This window comes from Cimex lectularius, unplaced genomic scaffold (assembly GCF_000648675.2).
Source record: "Cimex lectularius strain Harlan isolate CLEC.00 unplaced genomic scaffold, Clec_2.1 scaffold33, whole genome shotgun sequence".
Classification (NCBI taxonomy): domain Eukaryota; kingdom Metazoa; phylum Arthropoda; class Insecta; order Hemiptera; family Cimicidae; genus Cimex; species Cimex lectularius.
The window spans coordinates 718,121-737,642 of NW_019392683.1; the positions used below are offsets into that span (position 1 = coordinate 718,121).

At 36.8% G+C, this 19,522-nt stretch overlaps 1 protein-coding gene across 12 annotated transcripts in view; it reads right to left on the bottom strand.

Annotated features, from left to right (window-relative positions):
* Nucleotides 1-19,522, bottom strand: part of LOC106662528 (calmodulin-binding transcription activator 2) — a 324,643-nt gene that overhangs the window by 169,901 nt on the left and 135,220 nt on the right. For all 12 annotated transcript variants that reach the window (XM_014386691.2, XM_024225686.1, XM_024225685.1 and 9 more), the window contains 2 exons: nucleotides 12,807-13,040; nucleotides 9,448-9,636 (listed from right to left, as the gene is read on the bottom strand). In XM_014386691.2, coding sequence (XP_014242177.1) covers nucleotides 9,448-9,636; nucleotides 12,807-13,040 — 423 coding nt within the window. The remainder of the gene's footprint in view (nucleotides 1-9,447; nucleotides 9,637-12,806; nucleotides 13,041-19,522) is intronic.

Sequence of the window (19,522 nt, forward strand, 5' to 3'; positions counted from 1 at the left end):
TTTATCACAACTAAAAACCTTAATTAATTATAATAGTCTTACAAAACATTGAAGAGACATAATATTACAAAACCCGACATTAAAATTAAGTTGATACAGGGTGTCTCGTGTACAGACAATAATTCAGTAGATTGTCGTACATGTCAAGTTGGTCTAAAAACTCCCCAGTGCTGAAAGTCTGATTCTCAATCGTATTCGAGATATTTCACTTTTAAGGTTACTTCAATTTTCTACAACTTTATTCCATACAGACCAAGTGGATACTCAGAATTTCAACGAAAAGTAGATGGACATATGGCCTTGCAAAGGCTTTTTTAATTTTGGCACACTCATAACAACAGGAAACGTAGTAGAGTTCTTAAATAAATGCAGTCTAGAGGTTTAAGGAGATATGTCTGCCAGATTTATAACGTATACATAGCATATACCCAATAGCTAATCGGAGAAAATATGGCTGAGGGAAATACCAACGCAAAAAAAATCATTAATTGAATTAATTTACCAATAACGTTCTGTATTTAAGTGCTTTGTATATGTAATTAAAAAGAAATTCTCGACTCTTACCATGATTATAATCAAAAAGCTCCAGTTTAACCGAAGACTCTTTGCCGAACCAATACAACCAAAAATACTTTAAATCTGGGTTAATGAAATGGAAATAATTCCAACTTCTGAGAGATTACAAAGTGAACATGTTCGTCTTTCTACTGGACGACTTATATCACATTATATCTCTAAAAATCCGCCTCGATTTTTAAGATTTATTAAATCCATTATATTTCGTCGTCCGATTGGCCGAATAACTTCTTTCAATTAATTAATTTTTATGTAAGGTATTGGTTGAAATGAAAAAGCTAGTGCCACGAGCGGGATTCGAACCCACAACCTTCGGCTAAATACGCCGCTGCTCTACCTCTTTTACCTAGGTATCGTGATCGAAGTCAAGAGGTAGAGCAGCGGCTTATTTAGCCGAAGGTAGTGGGTTCGAATCCCGCTCGTGGCACTAGCCTTTTCATTTCAACCAATACCTTACATAAAAATTAATTACTTATAAGATCTATGTTTATAAAAGATAATTCGTTCCTATCACAAAATATTGGCTTTAAAACATGCCTCCTGAATGTTAAAAGAAAGTGTGACTCCTTTTTTTCCAATGTATTGCTTCTGAAATCGCCCCCCATTCAAAAACAGTTATATTTCCTCCCCCAGGTATACACAACATTCTGACAAGGAGGTAATAAATTATTGTAATTTTTGCTAAAACAGTAATAACTTTAGCCTTTCATGATAAGGAAGAAAATAAAAGCATAAAATTTGGGAACTCGGCGAATTTATTAAATAGTGTGCAAAGTTTTCAAAACGGCGTATCCTCGGTCACACGCGAGGTTTCATGATCCTTAGTAAAAAAGGCACGTCACACGGTGAGGAAATCTGTGCCAGAGCCAGTTCTACGTATCGAAACAATTAATCGTGTAAATTTCACTTTCTGTAGAGAGTGAATTATTTCAAAAGTGTAAAGGGAATGTTCTCAGGTTGTTCGGCCGCCAGTTGTTTGAGGTAAAAAAAAAACCCACAGATGAAGCAAACTGAGCGAGCTCACGCTTTTCGAGAGGCCGGGGCCAGCCGGTGACAAGGTACAAGGCTAATATCTCCCCAGTATGTTGGCGAATGATCCGGCTAATTTAGTCCTCACCCGGTTACACAATTGTTTGATGAAAAACGAGTGGGAAGAGTTCGTGTTGGAAATACATAAAAAAAAGTCCTCTCCGCCGAGTCTGGGCCGCCGTTGGGCCCGGATAGGTAATTATCGTGACTCCCCGGCCGGGTCACGCGACCAGCCCAAACTAATTACCGTGGAAAACCTTGGGTCATCACGTCAATCCTTTTCGAGATCTGAAATAAAAACGCTATTAAAATATAGTTTATTTGGCTTGCTGGCTGCCAAAACGACCGACCAATTAGCTCTAAACAGGCTGTTCGTTTGATTTAGTAGTGACGTTTAGGGGCTACTTGATGAATGTCACTTCGGAACGTTTTACGACGAGGTGTTAACTTTATTGCCCGACTGGGATTTCTGCTATTTTATATTTCTATTACACCGTTGAAAAAGGTAAAACCCCAACAGTTTAAAGAGAATTGTTACTAATTATTTGTTACAATTATTATGACTTTAAACTCGAATTTAATCGGCTGCAGAAATTCTTCAAATATTCCATAATAATTGATTCGTAAAACCCTTAATTTGAATTTCAACTTTAAACATTAATCGCCTAATAATATTATTCATACATATTACCTGTGTGGTGTTTAGTGGCCGTTAATTAATGATTATTTGGACATCGTGAGATGCGCTCTGGTACATATACGTATGTTTTCTCCGGTTACCACACTGATCGAATGACTAGTACCGCACGCGGAGGACATAGGTTAAGAGAAATCGGCCAAACGCTGGCGCTCAATATAAGGGATTAGGACGCGAGGGGGGTCTCGTAAGTTCTCGATGTTGTAGAGTATAGATGGAAAAGTTCTTGGTGTGGAACTTCGGAACAGAATCGGACCAGTTCGATGGCAAAAAGACTCTTGAGGTCATTGGGAATAGTGAGGTTAGTGAGGTAGTGAGGTCAATTTTGACCATTTGTCTGAGTACCTTTAATCGAACGATTCCGCTATATATTGGACTGCTTGTCGGAACCCCATAGTTGAGTTTTGACGGTCCAGCCAGATTTCGGTCCTAGAAATCTTCGTAGTTGTCCAAGTATTCTGATATGTGGTTGTCTCTTAAGCCTTGTATGGGAATTCCACGTCATTCTAAAGTCTAGTCCAAAGTATCTGACTTTAGTGAAAGTTCCTTCTTTGGTGAGGCTGTTGAGGCCTGAGGTTGCTTAGAAAAAGTTAGAAGAAAAAAATTGTAGTCTCATCCACACAGGTGGTAATTATGGTCTATGGATATGTTATGAGTCATTGTAAATAATAAAAAGATAGGGCCAAGAATGCACCCTTGTGGGACGCCGGGTTGTATATGCCTATTATGCGAGTACTCGTTTCTGCACCGAAGTTGAAGTCGGTTAAATTTCATGATAAGGTACTAAGAGAATGGTAGGAAGCTTTTCAGTATAAAAATGACTTGCGAAAACCCTATCAAAAGCCATAACCAGAAAGCACCCAATACTTTTTGTCCTCTAAAGCGAGGGAAGTAGAGTCGACAGTTTTGAAATCTTGCTGGGTCGTGGGGTGAGAAGGAGTGATTTCATGTAAATCCAGGGTGGAGATTAAACGTTTTGAAAAGAGTATTTAAAGAATTTTGGGCATTCCAGGAAGAAGGCTGGATGGGTAGTCGGAGGATTTGGGGTTTTGAGCCGCTACTCTACCACATGAGCTATCGTGACTTCAATCCTCTCGGACACCAACTCTCCATCACAACATATAACCGTTCGAATTTTCCCTCCATTATGCCATTTTTCAATTGTCGTGTAATCTATTCGATTCTCGGCGACAAATGAAATGGCCTCGGAGAGATTTAGTCAAGATATATTTCATTTTGTTTATTAAATCCATCAGATTTCGTCGTCGGATTGACCAAATAACTTCCTTCAATTAATTAATCTTTATGTACGGTAATGGTTGAAATGAAAAAGTTAGTGTCACGAGCGGGAAATTGGAACCCACGACCTTCGGCTAAATACACCGCTATTCTACCACTTGAGCCATCGTGACAAGTTGACCCTCCAGAGGATTTCTAGTTGGACCTTTCAATATGTATTATGGACTTAACTTCTGCAATTTAACTATTATTCCAGCAAACAGTTTCAAGCAAAAGCTACAGGGTTTCCTCTGAGATAAACCCTTTACTTTCATCACTAAAACGTTATCTTTATAAGGTGGTTTACTGTTATACGGTTAAATAGAAATACGCTTTAAGTAAAAGTATCAAAGTTTACAATTCTAGTTAGATAAGTAAGTTACAAGAAATTTTAGTTACATGGCATTTTAAATACAATAGGAAAATATACATTAATTTATTGGAATCTAAGTCATACGGCTCGCTTTAATAATAAGTTGTTGATTCACTAATGTTTTTTTTACATGGAAACTAGTCTTTTTTATTACATTTCTAGCTTAATCTGTACCAATAATCAAGAGTGATACTTTTACGATATTTCCGAGTAAAATATTGAAGCGGTCGACCTATTGTCCCGTCAAAAGTCAGCTAATTAAACGCTGACTACTAAGCAGAAGGAGAGGAGGATGAGGTGTAAACAACAAGCACTCTCATCTGTAGCTTGCTCAGGAGCTCATTAATGTCAATCAAGTGCCTCTCGTGAAACCGTGATTATAGAGGCCATCAGGAGAAGCTTATAGAAATTTGCCAACGCGAAGGGATTTTTTTAACGTACACATAAACGATTAACCCTAACGACTTTTAATGGGTTATCCGAGTAATTATCTGCCTATTCGTTTTCACCTTACTTACTTTAATGTAACATATACCTAGTGTAACAGGTACGTTTTTTAACCATGATTCAAAACTGTCATGCTAAAATATTCCGAGGATGTTTGCATGTCGCGGAAACAGGTGACACAGTAAGTTTGTCTCGCGTCTTTTATTTTCGTGGGAGGAAAAAGAAAGACGAGCATATTAAAATATTTAAAACACCTCTAGGCCTTTTAAAAATAGCTAGTGTTAAACTGTTGTATCCAGACGAAAGGAACCGGTAGCAGGAACGGGGAGAAAGGTTTTAAAACTCAATTACAGGCCATCAGTTAAACAACCCCTTAAATCCTTAAATTTGGGCAAAAGCATAGGGGGCGGGGTGAGATAATGTAACAAAAGGTTAAATGCTAGTTGGGTAAAACTTTCCGTGCAAATAGATAGCATGTTTTGAACTAGAAAGCTCTATTTAGTCGCTTATCTGGCACAAATATCCACAACACCGGCCACAATAGGCTTAGAGACGGGTTTTCACGTAAAACCGGGATGAGCCAGAGAGATTAGAGAAAAAGGGAATATTTCCGAGACTTTTCTATTTAGTTTGCAATAATGATAAATGTTTATAGAAGATATGAATGTAATTATGACATCCTTCTTTAATTCACACCTTTATGATCATACAATGAACCTTATCAAGTTTGAGCCACTGGGTCACTTTGGAAAATAAAGATATTTTGGAATATATAAATTTCCTGATTTAAATAAGCGTAGCACCATTAAATAACTTTTAGAGCTATCAGGTTACATTCTTTTCCGTATTTGCTCTGAGCCCTTAAAAGGACATGAGGATCTTAACGTCCGTACCTAGCCTTTCAGCCCTACCGGACGTTTTGATTCTCAAGATGAGAGATGGCGCACCTCCGCTCGCGACTGGACGCGTGCTTTAAGCTTTGTGCCGGCGTAAAGGGATACTTAAAAAGGGGTCGAAATGCATCGACCAAGTCTCCCACCTAGATAGAGAAGGCGACTCTATCTTACAGTGAATTGGGGCTCCTCCAGCTTAAGAACTTCCGGATCCACTCCGACCGTGGTTTTGTTTAAAGTGGATTGGCTAACCATCCATAGAGAAACAAAGCCCTCGGAAGGAAACCGCGAACGGTACCTCCGAGCAACAGGTTCACACTAAGTTCTCGCCAGGAGCATCGCCACTAAGCCACTACGAGTCCATTCCCATGTAGCCGGGTTTGAACTGAGAACATTTTCTGCTACCCAGTAGTTCAGATGGTTATGCACCCTCCACCTTCTAAACATACAGGATCTGGTACTCTAACCCTCGTGTGCCTCTGATAAAACACCCGCCGTCCGCTGCCGATCTGGAGGCCGACACGAAACCAGCTTGTGCTCCACGCTCTCAAGGCTACATCATTATGTTGCGCCTAGACTCCCCCCCTTGTATCCAAGGGTTGGGGGAGGTCTCAAGGAAGTATGCCGTAGAACCTGGATTGAGAAAGGGAAGTGAAGAGGACACGAGACTCACCTTTTCAGGTTGTACCCCCGTCTTGGCCACACTGTACCACCCATTGTCACCGTAGTCCCACAGTTAATGGGTTATGGCTCCTCTGGGTGGATAGAAGAGATGAGATGGCCGTTCAAGCGCCGAACGAACCGACCGCCATCCCGACCAGTCATCTCGAGGGACAAATCCGAGGCTCTTCGGCGGATTTAATAGGTAGACCAGGATGATCAAGTAGGACAAGACTACTGTCTCATCTTCCCGCAGACTTCAACAATAAATCTGACAACTAATTAGTTGTCTACTACTAATCGTTTATTTACGTTATAAGGTTTTTAGTTGAGATAAAAAAGTCAGTGTCACGAGCGGGATCCACTCGGACACTAACTTACCATCTCAACCTCACCTTTTTGAATTTTCCCTCCTTTTGCCATTTTTCACCGCGGACGTGGGTTCGATTCTCACCGCTACATCTAGAATTTCTAACCCATAAGCAACGATAAAAAGTTGACTTGGCACTCTTCAATGCCAACGAATAACCCTGGTGGTTCAGCGAATGAATCAAGCCCCACAATACCACTTTGTAGTAGGTGCAATAATCGAAGAAATGAGTGGACAATAATCTTCTATTTTAACGGTAATTTCCTCGTGAAGAGTGATGTTGGCGACGAAATAAGGAGCATTGACTATGGTTCGAAGAATTTTGGATTGGACGTTCTTTGGATGTTGGAAGGTTTAGCGGTTCCACGGAGTTCTAATCGGTACATCCAGATTGATTTTAGTAATGTCTTGTGCATAGTTAGTTTAGTTTATGTTGAAACGTTAGATTTGCGTGCCAGTCTGGAGAGAGTCCGAAACGAAACTCCAGTCTAGTCTTGAGCTAGACTCTGGGAAATATTGTATTATGTGATGGGTTTTGCTTCAAGGGGTAAATGATGCACGGGCTGCCTTTACGCGCTAATAACTTTTTGTAACATATACAATTTTTTTGTAATATGTATAACTATTTTCGTAACAAGACAGCTCACCCCCTTTATTTCGAAAACGATTAACATTCGCAAAAAATGGTTTTATACAAACCCCAAGTTAATTTTGGCGAGAAAATGCGTGGTAACAGATTTAACATACCTTTCTCATCTAGCTGAGAAATGACACTAACTTTGTTATTTTAAATAAGAAGCCCATATTATTAGTGTAAAATTAGATTCTAGAGCTTATTTTATGCCACTTTTACTGAAAGTAAAATTTTCATAGGATCGAACATTTCTGAATTATACCCGACGGACGACGCTGAGGGTGGTATGCTTTTTGTAATAAGATGGCCTTCCACGTTTTAGATTAAAAAATGTATATACAATTTTTTTTCGAGGACTTAAAGTCTCGTCTGATGAGGCTTGAACGTTGAACGTTGAATACACTCATCAGGCTTGAATACGTTGTATTCATAATTAATTATATAATAAGATTTTAAGTTCTAAAAAAAAGATTATTTTTCATTCATTTCATTCATTCCTACGCATTTGCAAAGAAGCAGAATATTAAAACGCGTTAATGAACTATATAAAATACAAAAATGAATAAAATGCACATCAACAATAATGCCCTGAAATAACCAAAAGCTCTTCCATAGATCTGAGACGCCCATTAATTCCGCTCTCTCACTTTTAATGTCAATTTTTTTAAGGATTTAGGTTAATTTTTTTATGTTTTCTCTAAGCAGATAGACAATACCTCAACTACAACCCAAGCAAAATCATTACTTTTACCTGAGTTATGTTTTTAAAGGTTGCAAAAGGTGTTATTTTTATGAGACAGATTATGTAACTTGGGCCTTCTAGTGGGAAAGACCAGTTTGAAAGGCAAACGTCCAAATGTCTAGCTAATAAGAAACATCACATATATAAAAGCACAGTGTTCAGAAAATGAATTGTAAGACTATTACGAGTGTAAGTGGAATAAAGTGATATTTTGAAAAAAAAGTCCGCCGATCGTACATTCGTCACTGGCTCGATATTTGTCAAAAACAGGCTCGTCAATGTATTTTTCTCCTTCGATCTCCATTTCACAAATGCTTGCAATTAAACGTTCCGACAGATCCGGAGGGCGGAAACGGTCGAAAGTACAACATTGCCCCGAAGGGCGAGCCGACAAATCACAACCAGTTTGTCCAATTGATAGAGTACATCGCTCCTAATCGAACCCCCCATAGCTGGACATCAAATCAATTACCGGCACGTCCCATGTACAATAAACTCGACCACGAATAAGTCAAGGTCAAAAATAAACGAGTCTCACCTTCCTTTATTTGGTCAAAAATATTCAAGTTTATACAAGTTAATAGCAATTGAATAATTATATACTCTATTGTCTAAAACAATCAAAACTAATTAACCAAGGCGGTAAAATAAGGAAGGAATAATTTGGCTTTTTAGTGTGCTTTTTTGTCAGCTAACTATTCCATGATATGGAAACTATAAGCAGTAATAGGAACTAATTATCTCTCTATCACTCACTCTCTCTCTCTCTTACGCTCCCACTCACTCTTCACTTTCTCTTCTTCTCTCTTACACTCTCTCTCTCTCTCTCTCTCACTTTCTTCACTTTCTCTTCCTCTCTCTCACACTCTCTCACTTTCTCACTTTCCTCTGTCTAACTCCCTTTCTTTCTCTCTTACTCACGTCTCTCTTTCTTATTCTCTCAATTTTTCTTTCTCACCCAAAACCATTTGCTGTATCTCTCTTTATCTTTTTATTTCGCTCTCCTTCTCCCTTTAACTCTCTCTTATTTACTCTCCCACTCACTCTGTTCACTTTCTCTTCCTCTCTCTCACTCTTTCTCTCACTTCCCTTTGTCTCCCTTTCTTTCTCTCTTACTCACATTCCCATTTTTTATTCTCTCACTTTTTCTCTCTCACCCCATATCATTTGCTGTATACCTCCTTATCTTTTTATTTCGCTCTCCCTCTCTTTCTCACCCTCTCTCTTTCTCTCCCTCCCTCTTTCTCACTCTCTCTCTGCCATTTACTTACTCACTTTTCTTATTCTCTCACTTTCTCTTTCTCTCTCATTTTCTCTCCCTCTCACTTCCTCTGTCTCACTTTTTTTACATCGAAACTAAAAGCAGTATTAAGAACAATTGCATGTACGTAGCTCAAAAAAAAATCTCTTCCTAAAGAACAATATAACACTGACATAAAATGATTTAACGTTTATTTTTAAAGACAAGGCGAAACAATTAGAACCACCACAATGTGGAACGATAATGCATATATTTGTTATTTCCCTTTCGCTTCATATATAGTCTTACCCTTGTGATTGTACCACTCTTATACAATACATCCTTGTTTTTTTTTGTTTTTTTATCAGGTCATTTCTTACGATTCCTCTCCCTAGATATATGTTTACTCTCATTACTTCGCACACAGATTACCTTACACGGGGCTGCTGCGTCCTACTTTTTATTTCGTTTCATTTTAAAAAGAACACCGGTTATTTTAAATGATTACCTGAGTTGGGTGGAGTTGGCGTCAGCGGCGGAGGACTTTCCTGGACGAGGTGGACCAGGCCGGGCCCCTTGCTCAAAACGGGACCCTGGAGGACCAGGTTCCGCTGGACGAGGATCGGCCTGTTCTGAACAAGGCTCACGACTTTCTGTTCCCCGCTTTCACCATCGCCAACCGTTTCGAGGAGAATACCTGAGAAATGAAGAATAATCAGCAGAAAAATTAACTGTACTTCATTGTATGTTTATACGTAAAAGACCTCAGAAGCGCTCATTTCTAAATAATAACGCAACCACTTTGTTGAAAGAATATTACCTACTTCAAAAGCCATAGTTCCAATAGATGGCATTACAGATTCGAGTTGAAACATGAGACTTCACAAAATTGTAAAAAAATGGGAATACCCAACGGGACCAAAAACTCCCTTTGTCAAGAAATTTACAATTTATTTGAACACAGAATGCAAGAAGTATTAGAAGAAAAACAATAGTATTAGAAACAAAACCAAATATTAGGCTGACACACCTTATCTCGTTATCACGCCTTATACGTTTTAAAGATTGGCGTACTTACCAATCACGGGTTCTTGCTTCACGCCATCATCAGTGAGAAACTGTATCAGAAAACTTCTTAGGATGGTTAATAGCTATCTCTATTAAAGAATTAAACTAATTTAACATGGTTTCATCTACTCGTAGACAAACTAGCAACAACATCGCTTTTTCGCCTATTTGAGTAAAAGTTTTTAACTGAAGATGGCGTGTAGCAAAAACACGATCAAGTCAACGTTCATGTTCACTCACTCGGAGACCAATCGAACATCTTAAAAAACGGCAAAATTTTGTCCTCTAGAGAAACAGGTCCTCAGTGAAGAGTGCGTAAAGCAAACATGAGTAAATTACTAGCTTGATTAAATTACAGCAATCATGCGTTCACCCACTCGCAAACCAACACTATTTTAATAAAAATACTTTTCTTTCAAGAGCTGATATCGTTCTCCAGGATTGAGAGACACACTATCAGAGTCATGGTTAAACCAGAAGGCAAGGTGGAAAGAACTAGTCACACTGTCTATAAGCAATCTAAGAGATTTTCTGAGAAATTTGAGAAGAAGGAGGTTCAAAATGCATAAAGAGATCAGACACTTGTAACTTTGACTGAAAAATTGCAGTTTCCAAAAAAATAACGCAAAATAAAGTAATTCTTGTCTCTCAGTACTTTTTGTATACAAATAAATAAGCAATTTTAAAAGTGCTTGGGGAACATAACCCCACCTTCTAATTTGTATTAGGTTCATCTACTTTCAATTCATCTACTCTCAAAAGTAATCAAGAAGCCAATTTCATCGGCTCAGTTTATTGGCAATCTAGTCATGGCGATAAAGGAAGTCCCATTCCGACGTTACGCACGTCGAAATAGGTGACCAAATTCACACTCCGCCTTGGAAATGGAAAATGGAAAGCACAAGTTTTAACACGGCCGAGTGCACATTACGTCGACGAGGGAAATCATATGTTAAAGATTCTCTCAGAAAGTCTAAACACGTTCAGGTCGTGGGTAATTGACGCCGAGGTGGAAACATCCTATATGCGTTGAGGGGGGAGCTCCGGCGGAAGCGGGCCATCAAACTTTGGAATCCAATTAGAACTTACGCAAATCCCGAGATTGCTGTAGTGTTCCTCCTAGCAGTCACGCTTAGCCCGAATTAATTTCAATTTAGCCCCAAAAGGTTGTTGGAGTTACACAGTTTTCCACTCGAACCGTAACGTGGTAGAAGCGACCATGAAAGAGGAATAACATGACTTTTTCGACAGAGGGCTTAACGACTTCTTACCTTTATTGGCAAAGGCTTATTGGTTTGTCTCTAGTTAAACTCAACCGACGTAAACAATCTGAACTGACAATATGACCAGAATTAAAGAAAACAAAATACCTTTTGACATGTTTTCATTAATGACGTTTGCTTGAAATGGACCTTGTTGCATATGACGTTTGTACCTGTGCGTCTTGAACTGTTGGCGTGTATTCGGACTAAATACACCAAGGGTCTGGTGCTCAGAACGATAAGAATTGCAAAAAAAAAAAAAAAAAAAAAAAAAAAAAAAAAAAAAAAAAAAAAAAAAAAAAAAAAAAAAAAGAACAAAGGATTTCAAAGAAACAACAGCCAAATGTCATTACAAAGACAGAAGAAGACGCCCCAAGTCTCCAAGATAGGAATACACATTAAAAAAGACATCTACAAGCAGAAGAGAAAATAAAAATAAACACGGGATATTTCTCAATGGTGAATCACAGAAGCAAAGCAATGCAAGAAAATTTGCCTAAATTTCTTAATTTTACATAGTAAGCAGTACGACAACATGATTACAACATGGCTCAGTAGACACACGAAAAATATTTGGTATTATCCACTCTATCCTTTTGGGCCGTTCCCAAATTGCCTCCTCCCAAATAAGCCTCCCATCCCTGAGGCATTACCTCTAGAGTTTCTTAACCGAGGTTATCCAGTGGTCTCTATCCTAAATAAGCTCTTCCTTTTCTCCATATATCAATTCTAGAATCCCACAAAGGTCAAGCTTTAAATACATTTTAGAACAGATATAAAAATAAATAGTAATATATTATTTCGAAGGTGAATCACAAAAGAGCCATCAAACTCCAAAACACTGTACATCATCAAACTCCAAATTTATGTACATGCCCTAATTTTACATAGTAGGAAGCAGGACATCAGAATTACAACAGGACACAGGGATCAGAAGACATACAACAAGGACGTAATATCATTTTTTCCTTTCGGACCGTTCCCAATTAGTCTCCCGTCCCAAATAACACACTTCTTCTCTAGACATCATCTCTGGAGCCCCTCAAGGATCAATCTTTAAAGTCACATTCGAACAGAATAAAAATAAACGAGGTGTCAAAGTTGAATCATAGGATCAATCGTCATCTCCTTTTTTAAAATTTTGGGGAATTGTATAGAAAAACATATTGACCTGTATAATAAGGAGCTAAAATTCAGAATTACGAACGACAGTGTACTAAATGGGCATTAGCAGATATCTTAAATTAAGGGGACGATGTGAACACAGAAGTATTGGTGTTGTTTATGTTTACCGTTTGGGTAACTTTGAGTCGCCTACTTTGTTAGGCGGGATAGCAGTTAGGGCGTATCTGGTTGTCAAGAATGACGGGACAGTTCTAACAGATCTGCCACAGACACAAGGAATTCAGTCAATGTCCTTCCAAAGTGGATCGTAAAGCTATTAAAACCATCAACTTTCTTTATTTATTCCAGGCTTTAACATTTTTAGAAATAAATAATATGTTATTGTTAAATGGTTAATTTTGTGTATAATCACCGGATCTAGTATCAGGGGACTGTTTGACGGCGAACGTGCCCAAGTTGAGAGTCTTGAAATCAGCGAGGTCTTGCGAGTCTGGCTTCGAGTTGTCGATGACTCTTATGGTCGCCTTGTGGTTCAGCTGGATAACGCCGTTGTCGACGAGGGCCTGGACAAGCTGCTGAGTGTTGGGCGCGCCCAGCTCCTTCTCGCGTCCTTCTCCGCCTCCATCCTCTCCCTCGGACTTCACCCCTAAAACAAAAAAAACCCTGGTTAGTTTGTCAGGTGTCACGGTACGTTTGTTACGGCCCAATGGCCCTGTTTACAGGACATGGAGGGCCGAGGAAGCGATTTGTAAGACCGTTTTGAAAGTTTGCCAACGATCGGACCGCTCTTTATGCCCCGATCTATACACGACTTCCGGATGTTTAGTGCCGGGTAGGACAAGAGTTGTATACCAGGTCCATAACGGACAGGAAATCTTTGCGTTCAACCTGATCCAAAAGACCTAGGATTTAAACCCCTCTATTTATTCTAAGGATACTTTCGTTCTCTTTACACGTTTTCAATAAATATTTTTTTAAACCACACAATAAAAATCTTCCTGTTCAACTTTTCAGACATATATTTATTACCTCTCAATGAAGCAATAATCTCATAGATTTTGAACATCCTATTTACATAAAATAAAAATAATTGTATCTAAGAAAGATGCCACCTCTTCATAATTAAACATACGTTTTAAAAATTAAATCAAGTAATAAATGTATTTTTAAATTAATTTTAAATGTTCTGTTCCTCCAGATCACCTAGATCCTCATCCATTCATGTCACATTAGCAAGACTAGGCGGACCAGGATAAACGGAAATTACCAACTCCAAACTGATTAAAATTATTATTCTTAATTAAATTGTTGGATCCTGAGGAGCGATGAGGAATGTTGGTTATGCTGTTCCTCTCGGGTAGAAATGTGTGTTTTTTTAGTGACCGGTTGTTTAGCAATTTGTTGGATTCGTGAGGAATGGTCAAGAATGTTGTTATGTTGTTCCTCTCGGGTAGAAATGTATGTTTTTCGGCATTTTTAGCCGCTCCTCACGAAACCAACTAATTACTAAACAACCTGCCACTAAAAAATCGCAATAGTTTATTCTATAAGGCACATTAAGAAAAAATACTAATTATGGAATCGTTGGAGTCTCCTTCGATGATGGTCTCTCTGAAGATGGCAAAACTAGGAGATTAAGTTGGCAAAGGCGAACGAAAGCGATAAAACCATTTAGTACGGTTCATCATTCAACCCACTCCAAAAGGACGTAAAGTTGACAGTTACATGTTTTCTCGGAGGTAATCACAAACATCAATCATCTCAACACCAAAAAGAGCAAGAATAGGCAGACCAAGTTGACCGGAATCGACCAAACTAAGAATTCATTTTAATTAATTGCAATCTAACAAAAAAACCTAATCTTATAAATATCGAAATTCTTTTAAAATAACTAGGCGGTCTGTGATAAAAATTAACTTCCCGCACTAATCAACCGCTGGGATTAATATAGGAAGTAGTTTTTCTTCTTAGTTTTCTTTATTTTTTATTTTTATGGATGGTTTAATTTTTCTTGGGGACCGCGGCAGCCGAGTGGTTAGCGTGAGAGACTCTAGGCTCGTAGACCCCGCGGTCGTGGGTTCGATTCCCACCGTCACCTCGGACCCTTCCCCCAGTACGAATACAAATAAGTAGAGTTCTAGTATTAGCTAATATGTATAGTACATTAAGCCATTTTAAAAAAATATTATTTATAGGAATTTTTTCTCAACCAAAACATTAATCAATTGAAATATATTAATTGGTAAAGCGGACCATGAAAATTAGTGAATTTATTAAGTTTAAATGAAGTATATATTCACTAAAGCTCTCCGTGGCCATTTCATTTGTCGCCGAGAATCAAATAGATTACACGATATTTGAAAAATGGCAAAAAAAGAGGGAAAATTCAAAATGTGGGGTTGAGATGGTAAGTTAGTGCCCGAGGGGATCGAAGTCACGATAGCTCAAGTTGTAGAGCAGCGGCGTATTTAGTCGAAGGTCGTGGGTTCGAATCCCGCTTCTGACACTGACTTTTTTATCTCAACCAAAACCTTAATTAATTGAAAAGAATTTATTTGGTCAAGCGGACCACAAAGCCTAATAAAACTTATTTATAGGCTTTTTTTAAGTTTAAAGTTGGCTAAAGAGATTTTCAAACCTACGACTTTTGGGCATCTCTCCATCTCTTGGAATTGACAGAGAATATCCAATTTTTGAAAAAAATATTTGCACATTTCTTCAACCACCTTCAAAAAAAGCGTATAAATAAGAAATATTAAAGTATTTTAATACAATAAAGTGAAATAATGATCAAAAAATGATATCTAATGAGGTTAGAATGGTCAAATGTTTGATGATTTCGGCCAAACAGCGCAAATCGGCGGATTGAAAATTACCGTTTCACAATTGATAAGTGTGACTATTATTTGTATATTTATTGTAAGGTCCTCCTGATAAAGAGAATTGGCGGTTAGATTTATTTATTATTATTTGAATTGCATGAAATAACCGTTGGTTTTATTATATGAAAAAATCAATCATCCGACATCCATCATGAAATAGGCGGATCGGAAATGATGGTTTTGATCGGACTTGATAATAAATCACGATCGAAGATGATGTCGTTGGAATTCATTTCTCATCTAAATATAAATTAAAACGGGAAAAACATTTAACTGAGCTTGTCTGTCGGCTCATGGTCGGATTTTCTATTTAAGCGAGCCGAGCGTCAAATCCCGAGTTGGTACGGACAAGAATAAAAGGAGAAAAAGCTTTGAAATTGCTTTCCACGGCTAATCCCCGGGAGCGGATCCGCGGTTAATAGAGAGCTTTTTGTCAACTTTTTAATGTCAACCCTCACGCTACGACCCGCGATGTTTATATTACCCGACTGTGGGGACGTTTTACGACTTCTCCCGTCCAAAGCGAATTATGTAAATTGGCCGTGATCAAAGTTGAGCCCTCGTAGAAATATGTAAATAAACCATCCGACTGTTTTCATGTTGCCCGCTTTCTAAATTTAATGTTCGGTTTTTCTTCTTGCCAGTTTCAATTAGTTTTAAACGTACTATAGAACTGCACTCCCCTCGTGAAAATTCTTCCGGTGACGTCCTCCTGATTACTTATTTATAAATGTCATCCTATGAAAGATCACGGCAAGCTAGGGAAAAAGTAATTTTATTTTTTAATTAGGATTACACCTTTTGGTTTTGAATGACTTTTGAACATTAGAAAATTCAACGTTAAACAAATATTAAATTGATAGAAACGTATGGTGCGGATAGTAAAAAATGGAGAAAAATTGATAAAATGGGGAATTGATCGAATGTATTTATATATGCATGGTGAGTTTTCCATCATTTCCCGAAATGAACAATGGACTTCTTTATTTGTGTCCTTAACATTTCACTATAGTTACACAGGGTGGTCCAGCATAAACCCTAAAAAATTGCGTTATAGTACATCCTAAATAGAGTAAAATGCAACAAATTGAACTGTTCTATCTCAATCCGGTCGGAAGTTATTAAGTTTCACGTGTTTTTTTCCAAAAAAATCCCGTTCTTATGCCATAAATTGGCATTTTTTCAAGATCTAGAGCATCCGTTACAATTTTTAACCACGTTTTTGAATTCTGTGTTAAATTTCCTATAAGAATGAACTATTTTAATCTTACATAACCATGTAAGTTTATTAATTCAACCCAAAATTAAAAATTTTTAAAAATAGAAACATTTGATAAATTTCCATAAATACTGTTTTCCACAAACGTATTCGTACAGGTGCCAAAAAACATAAAGCCTCAAAAATCACCTGATCCGGTGGTTTACACCAATTTATTTGTGTAGGTTCGAGGTTATGTTACACTGCTGGAGAGTTCGAGACAAGTTCAATTCTCTTTTATTTTGCCCCAACCCCGCAAACGAAAAAAAAATAATCCACTTTTGTATGCGTTAAATTTACACTTTTGAACCACTTTTTTTTTAACGTTCCAGGTTGATTTTACCATTAATTAAGGTTTTTAGTTGAGATGAAAAACCATTGATTGATTTTACCGTTGAAGTGTTGACGTTTTTGGAACTTCGACTACACCACAAGAAAGGTTATTAAATAAAGAACTTTTCACGATGTTTGATACTTGATATTTGTTGAAAAACAGTTATTCTTGGAAATTTATGAAAAGTTTCTCTTTTACAAAAATTCTTCATTTTGGGTAGAATTATAACCGCCTTTGATAAGATTAAAAATAGCTCCTTCTTTAAGGACAATTGCTTTATTAATTTACTAAATATTGTTTCGAATAGTTTTAAAATAATTAAAGAATGGATGAATACTTATTATCAATCAATATAAAAAAAACTTCTCTGATGTCCTTTGCAATGGCTTGAGACTACAATCACCTACATCTTATCTCACTCTTCACAAAAATTAATGTAAATCATGATGGAAATTGTGAGTGTCTAGTGCTATCTTTTACTACTACATGCAAATATTTAGGAATTCGGTTCGATTGCAATATGAAATTTAAAATGCATGTAGAAACTCTCACCAAAAGTATTCGTAAATTATTTTATAAATTCAAAATATTGAGAAATATTCTTAATCCTTACACTCAAAAAACTGTGTATTTTGCTTTATGCCAATCATTATTTCAATAACGTGTGATAGTATGGAGCAATACCAGTAAAAAACTATCACATAAGGTTTGAGTTGCTCAAAAGATCGTAATTAAAATTATACTAAATGTGCATCCAAGATTCTGAAGAATTGTTCAAAAAATTTGATGTCTTTAATGTAAAAAAAAATTTTGTATTTGGCGCATGCATTCATACATTTAATGTTAAAACACATAGCTATAATTTGCATGTGTATCTTACTCGTTTATCTAAAAAATCAAAAATTGTCTTGCCAATTAAAGTCAATTTTTATGACTTTAGTAATGTTAATAAATTCAAAAATTATTTAATGAAGTCATTTGTAATATTTAACGTTCTTCTCTTATTTTGTTACAATATGTAAAAAAAATTGTTGTTCCAATCATCAGTTTGTAGAAATTTTAACTGTAATTTTTTATCTGCTCATATCATGTCCTCACTTATGAATATTGTTTTGTTTTGCATGTGTATCCTACTCGTTTATCTAAAAAATCAAAAATTGTCTTGCCTAAAATTAATTCTGAACTTTTTTCCCAAACAGCCTTCATTGTTAGTTTAAAAACTGCACTTCAATTTAAATTCAATTTTTATGACTTTAGTAATGTTTATAAATTCAAAAATTATTTTATAAAGTGATTTGTAACATTTAAAGTTCTTCTCTTTTTGTTACGATATGTACAAAAAATTGTTGTTCCAATCATCAGTTTGTAGAAGTGGGAACTATAATTTTTTATCTGCTCATATCCTCACGTATAAATATTGTTTTGCATAATATAATTTAACTGTAACCAACTCCAACCCTCTGTACTAGAATGTTGAGTAATTGAGGGTTGGCATAAGAAATACCTATTTTTGTTAACTTGTTTTTTTTCTAATTCTCTGTTAACTGTATCTCTTATGCAAATAAATTTTCTCATATTTCTTCTCTTATAGGAAATATCATGCAGAATTCAAATATGTGGTTAAAAATTGGAACACATGCTCTAGATCTTGAAAAAATGGCAATTTATGGCCTAAAATCGAGATTTTTTTCGAAAAAAAAACACTTAAAAATTCATAACTTCCATTTAGACAGAACAGTTCGGTTGGTTGCGTTTTACTCTATTTAGGATTTACTATAACCCAATTTTTTCGGGATTATGCTGGACCACCCTGTATACTAGGCCAGCTAGGCATATTTATGGATTATTTTAATTCTCTTTTAATTTAAATAAATTTTTTGAAACAAAACTACATCTTTTTCAGTTTTTTACGTCATCTTTTTAAAAATATAAAAGTTCATAAAACCTATTAAACTAAAAAATTCAAAGAGTTCAATATACAACCGAGAAAATTTGTCGAGAGGGCATGTACATAAAACTCCTTCCCGTAATCTAACAATTATTGTGTCAAGTTACCCAGTTATAAATATGAGAAACGTCCTCCGTGGCTATTCCCAGGAGCTCGGGGCAATAAAGTGTTCTTGCCGGGGAAGGACGGAAAGAAAATTGTAACCATAAGGCGGGCTTAAACCGTTAGGGAAAAGAGGAGAGTATAACGTCAGATATTTAACCCGATTAGTCAAGTAATAACTCAGGTGAGGAAAATGGGGTGAGGTTGAATTATCCCGCAAGGGTCGTATATAACGTTAAATCGGGCTTGGAAATTGAAAAGAAATATCTGTCCTGCTTGAGTCCCGAGGTGGGAGAATAACTCACGAAGGCAATCTAAAGCTTTTGTGCCCGTTTCGGATTTGTAAAGGGATCTCAGACTAAAGTTCGTCTTGGATAGGCTTCTTTTATATTTATACAGGCCCCAGTCACGAGGGAAGACGATTAAAACTATCTAAAGAATTGATATTCGCCTGGAATGGATTTGCCATTTGAAAAATCTTCACTAGTGCAAATCCGAAACTGAGTTGATATTTTCCTTATAGAGAAAGTTTAAAAGAAAATCACATATCCTTTACATTTTTTTAAGGTTAGGCATTTTTACAGTAAACTAATGAACATCATCA